The sequence below is a fragment of the Adiantum capillus-veneris genome, chromosome 11 (assembly GCF_014529385.1).
Source record: "Adiantum capillus-veneris isolate H3 chromosome 11, ASM1452938v2, whole genome shotgun sequence".
Lineage (NCBI taxonomy): Eukaryota > Viridiplantae > Streptophyta > Polypodiopsida > Polypodiales > Pteridaceae > Adiantum > Adiantum capillus-veneris.
Window position 1 is genome coordinate 89,774,555 of NC_140941.1, and position 4,933 is coordinate 89,779,487.

Consider the following 4,933-nt stretch of genomic DNA (forward strand, 5'->3'; position numbering starts at 1 on the left):
TTCCACGACCAACCTTCTGGCGCCATAAAAACTACTCAACAAACAAAATCTCCAAAGCTGTGACAGAACCATCACAGTCGTTGGTCGGCATTTTTCGCCACTGTCAAGGTCCATGGTCAAGAAGAAGGAGATCTGAGCCGCTCATTCACTGTCCATTCCTGACAGTCATCTCCACCACAGTGGCTCAGATCTTGGCCAGGTCAGCTGTTGGAATGTCTGCAGGCCTGTAGTCCATCGGCATATGACACATCAGCAGCAGGAAAGTACCATGGCAACAGCGTAGTGCAAGTTCAGCTGACAAGTCAGCATCCGGAATGAAATAATTAGCCTCCTCTCCCTCTGCCAATGTAGGCCTGACAAGTCAACAAGTGGAATAGTTTTTTGCCCCCCTCCAGTGGACTCGTGACGGCTGGGAAAGGACCTCGAGTGTCCTTTCCCCTGTAATAACTGCTCCCACCCGCTGCCCGTGTGCTCGAGGGTATTACGGGGAAATCCTTTCCCTACTAGAGGTCCTTTCCCGACAAAGTTGGGGTCAGGGATCCACTATCAGCCGTCCAGTGGAAAGTTGGGGTCGGGGATCCACTATCAACCGTCCATCCACTGGACTGCTGATAGTGGATCCTGACTGGAGGAAAGTCTTGTGGCCGATGAGCTCGCCAAGTCAGCAGTTGGAATCAGTATAGCCATCATCCAATGCAAATAGGTCAAGTAAGCACTCAGAATCGCTGCCACCTCAGCATGCAGAACTTGCACCTGTCAATGTCGTCACCTCAGCATGGAGACGTCGCTGTCGCAGCCAGTGCAGTAAGAGCCTGCCAAGTTAGCAGTCAGAATCATTTGTTGGCCCCCCTCCCACCGACTCTTGATGGCCGGGAAGGGATGCCTAGAGTCTGAAAAATAAACCCCACATAAGTATTTAAGATCACACTTTTCTGCCAAAAAAGAGAGCTTGCAGTGCCCAAATTGACCTGAACATTGATCCCAAGCAAAAGCATTTTATACATACTCTCGTTTCGTCCCAACCCCTTCAGTTTGGCTGGATCCCAGAGTCTCCTTTACGCCGTAACTCTGAAGAAAAATATACCTACACACATTTTTTTCCACCTTTTGCAACAGAGTCGTAGCCTAGATAGTTTGAATGTTTGTGTGGGTGCATAAAAACCCAGGCTTAATTCTTAACGACATACTCCCATTTTATAAAAAGTTAAGCGTTTTAATATTCCTAATAACTGATGGCTCAGAACTTCACACCACAAAATCAAATAACATTCCAAGCATCTTGCTCGTCATATTGATAAGAAAAGATAAGTTGAGGTCAATAGGTTCTCCAAATCAGCCACAAACAGCACCAATTCAGCCCCTATAGGGTGAGAACAGCAGCAACCGGCCATGTGCTCTTCTTTGTCGCAAAAAATCAGCACCACAGACTCGCATAGATCATCAATCGGACTCAAGAGCACACCTTGCTCTACCAGCCACACCAATTAAACTAGCTCATGAAAATAGTCAATTTCTTACTGGACAAAGCATTTACTTTACATACGAAAGGGACATGTGAAGTCGCACCTATTATATAAGAGCATCTACCAAAAAAGTCTAACTGAAAACCCATGAAAGACCTTCAATTACAGATTTCACAGCAAAAGATGACCATGAAAGAAAGACTCAATCCATACTTTAAAAACTTTGCACCTTGCTATATTAGAAGTTAGCTTTCCATTGTACAAGTGAAATGCGACACATCCAAGCTCCCAAAACTACTAAGCCACCACAGTGTTGCTTTCAAACTATAAACAATTACTGATTGCTGCCAAAGACCTGTAATGCAATACCAGGATACATACCTGTCCATTGAAGCTAACGAGCAGTTTTCAGAGGCCAGTATAACCAGAATAATCAGCAAGGTGAACATAAAATTGTTGAGAAAATTGAATCTAACACACATGTGGTACCAGTATTCAGGTACCAAAAAGGAAAAAGGAAGGGTTGCACCTTATTGTATATTGCCTAAATTCAATTAGCTCCCAAGTGCTTTGAATACAGATAGTGCACGCATGCACTCTGTTGCAGCGACAATCTTTGAGGGCCAGTATGATACCTCTGTAGTGCAACGCTTGCTAATACCAGCATAACCATCGATAAATTTCCTCTGCTCTCAAAACTGCTTCTTTTTGTTATAAAACAGTTTCTCTCTCTTCATCCAAAGGTATGACACAATTATCAACATGCAACAGAATCCCAGAAGGGGCTTCCAAGGGAAAGGTGGATCATTAAAACAGACCAATGTTGTTTGCACCTCAATGGCAGCATCATACACAAGTCTGTGGAGCCTTAGCAAATCATGATCCGTCGATTTCATAAAATACAAAGCTGTGTCAAAATCAAAGAGAGAGATTGACGACATAACCTTCTCAAGCTTAAAATAAAAGACATGCCACCTCTGCATGAACTCTGCATGCCTCTTTGCACCCAACAGCTTGCGCTCACCGCCTTGCGCCTTCACAGATTGAAGCACCTCTATGGCACTTGATACAGAATTGTTAAAAGTGATGAAGAGAGTGTTTCTAGGCGCGGCATCTTTCTGCACAAATGACAAGGATAAGATATCTGAGAAGGGGCCAAAGGGTGTTTGGCCAATACTCCAGGTATAATCCACAATGGAGTTGTTATGCTGTGCGCTCCAACGTAAATGAGTAGGTGTCACTCCCCAGAGGGTCTGCAAAAGTGCCCCAACAATGGGTCGTTCAAGTTGCCGGCTTTGCAAAACAACATGTCTCCCATTGCACGTGTAATCACTGACTCCTTGTGAAGATCTTGTTCGCACTGCAATGACCATGTCCCTGAATGCGATTGCTTGATGGTAACGATCTAGCAACAAATGCCTATCTTGATCAAGGTCAAATACATATACTGGAACTACCCGAGCAGCAGATGAATGTGGTATCTCTGCTTTAGTAAGTAGCTCATGCCTTGAATGACGCAAAGCCCAATGAAGCTGTTTGGAGTCTAAGTAATCACTCACAATTAGCGTGTAGTTTTCGAAATGGAACCTGGACGTATATGATCTCATTGCACGCGACACTGAAGCCATACATACAGAGCAGGAGGACATCTTAATTGTATGCCTATGAAATTTAAGATGTTGCCTACTAAGCAGCAAACCATTTCTGCTCTCCTCAGAGAAAGTACTCTCTATAAGTTTCCAATCTAGACCCTTGGACTCAACCTCCTGTTCAGAACCATGTATGTGTATAAAGTGGACATCCATATCTGTTTCAAAGTGCATAGGCACACGAATCGAAGGCGCCAGAAGCATCTGTGTCGCACTCCAAACAAGGGATGCAAGATCAGCCATGAAAGCCTTTTGCCCTTGCCTGTTGCTATGTAGAGTAGCCAGAGGATGGGCATCCCCACGAGGCAGCAATCCTTCCCCTGAAAGTGCAGGACCGTATTCAACAGGACCTGCTGCAAGATCTACCCACACATACCTGTCCCCTCCTGTCCAGAGGCTCCCCAAGCATCTTGAAAATGAGGGTGAGGCCTCCCTCCAATTGTAAGAGTAAGCATACGAGTGCTTCTGTTTTGGTAGGTTGAGAAGATAAATTGTGTAGGAAGTCAGTGGCTTTGATAAGTCTGCTTTGATGATCGCATCAACAACACTATGATCCACTGGCTTAAGATTTGCACTGGCAAGAGAAGAGGGTTTTTCAAGCTGCTTTGAGATGACGTCATAAATGGTATCTGCTAATTTGGTACTGGTGGGCTCAACGGTTAAGATTGGTTTGGGAAGGATAACAAGTGCATGTGCATCCCCGCCCACAACTTTCACTTTCTCGTCTCTGCTAACGACATCAATGTAGTGAGCGAACTGATTCTCCAACTGCAATCTGTCTTCGCTTGAAAACCCTACCAATTTTACCGAGATTGGGACACTTGTTTCAAATGACAACAGTGACTCAATCTTTTTCTGTGTATCAAACGTTCCGCTCTGCCCAAGGAGCCTCTTCTGTGAAGAAGAGAGAGACAAAAAGGAATCGTTCTGGGCTAATGGGTCAATATGAGCTTGCGACAACACTGAATCCAAGCCATAGAAGCTAAACACCGGATTTCCTGATACATGTGGGGCTAGTAAAGAAAGTAGAAGAACAAAAGCAACAGTTCTTTCCATGTTATACCTCTGATAACAATTCTTCAGCTCCTGCAAGGAGCAAGCCAAAACGATGAACACCACATAACGCAGAGAGGTGATGTAATAGAAATCCAAGTAAGTTCATAATCAATGGCAATTTCGGCGTTCTTACTGTGTTAACTCAAAAACACACAAAGCGGCAGAGGATGAACCCGAGAAGGACACAACAGTGAAGCAGATCACTGTGAGAAATTTACCTGGACAAATAATGGCGCATACGAGCTCAGAGAAGAGTGTCTGCCGCCCATCCATCGACACATCCTCTGCTAGAGGGAAACATATCTATTCTGCTCTATTGAGAAGAGGCCATCGCCTTGGACACAAAAAAGCCTTGTCTTGCAATGACACGAGAAAAAGAAACAAGTAGGCCTTGAACTCAAGACCCAATACGAGAGAGAGAAGAAAAAGGGGAGAGAGAGAGAGAGAGAGTGTGTGTGTACAAGGGGTGGGATATACACCCACTTTGCATTTCAAAGGCTACACAAAACCACTCATAACTTCAACTTTCAATATTTGAACCCATCAGGTTGACATACTCTACGTATTTTTTTTATTTTTTATCTATGTATACTACTAGGACTTAAAAGAAATTATATTTCTTTTAAGATTCCCTTGTCGCCCTCTCTTGGCGCTGCCTCGTGGCCTCTGCGTCTACGCCAGAAGAGAAGCTACCTGCTTCGTGGCCCTTGCGCCTGCGCAAACCTCTACCCCTTCTCGCCTCTGCCTGAGCAGCAAAAACGACCA

At 44.6% G+C, this 4,933-nt stretch overlaps 1 protein-coding gene across 1 annotated transcript; it reads right to left on the reverse strand.

The window, feature by feature from the left end:
* Positions 1-1,975: 1,975 nt before the first annotated feature.
* On the reverse strand, positions 1,976-4,543 carry LOC147447625 (uncharacterized). The gene is made up of 2 exons (XM_086523362.1): positions 4,387-4,543; positions 1,976-4,198 (listed from the first exon to the last, which is right to left on the reverse strand). The coding sequence occupies exons 1-2, from the start codon at positions 4,447-4,449 to the stop codon at positions 2,156-2,158; spliced, it is 2,106 nt and encodes a 701-aa protein (XP_086379488.1). The 5' UTR covers positions 4,450-4,543; the 3' UTR covers positions 1,976-2,155.
* Positions 4,544-4,933: the final 390 nt, after the last annotated feature.

What these genes read in the sequence shown, in the direction of transcription:
- LOC147447625 (XM_086523362.1), bottom strand. Translation starts at nt 4,449, where the DNA reads ATGTGTCGATGGATGGGCGGCAGACACTCTTCTCTGAGCTCGTATGCG. An exon ending in ATGCGCCATTATTTGTCCAG is followed by an intron (nt 4,199 to 4,386) that starts GTAAATTTCTCA and finishes TGCTCCTTGCAG; the next exon opens with GAGCTGAAGAATTGTTATCA.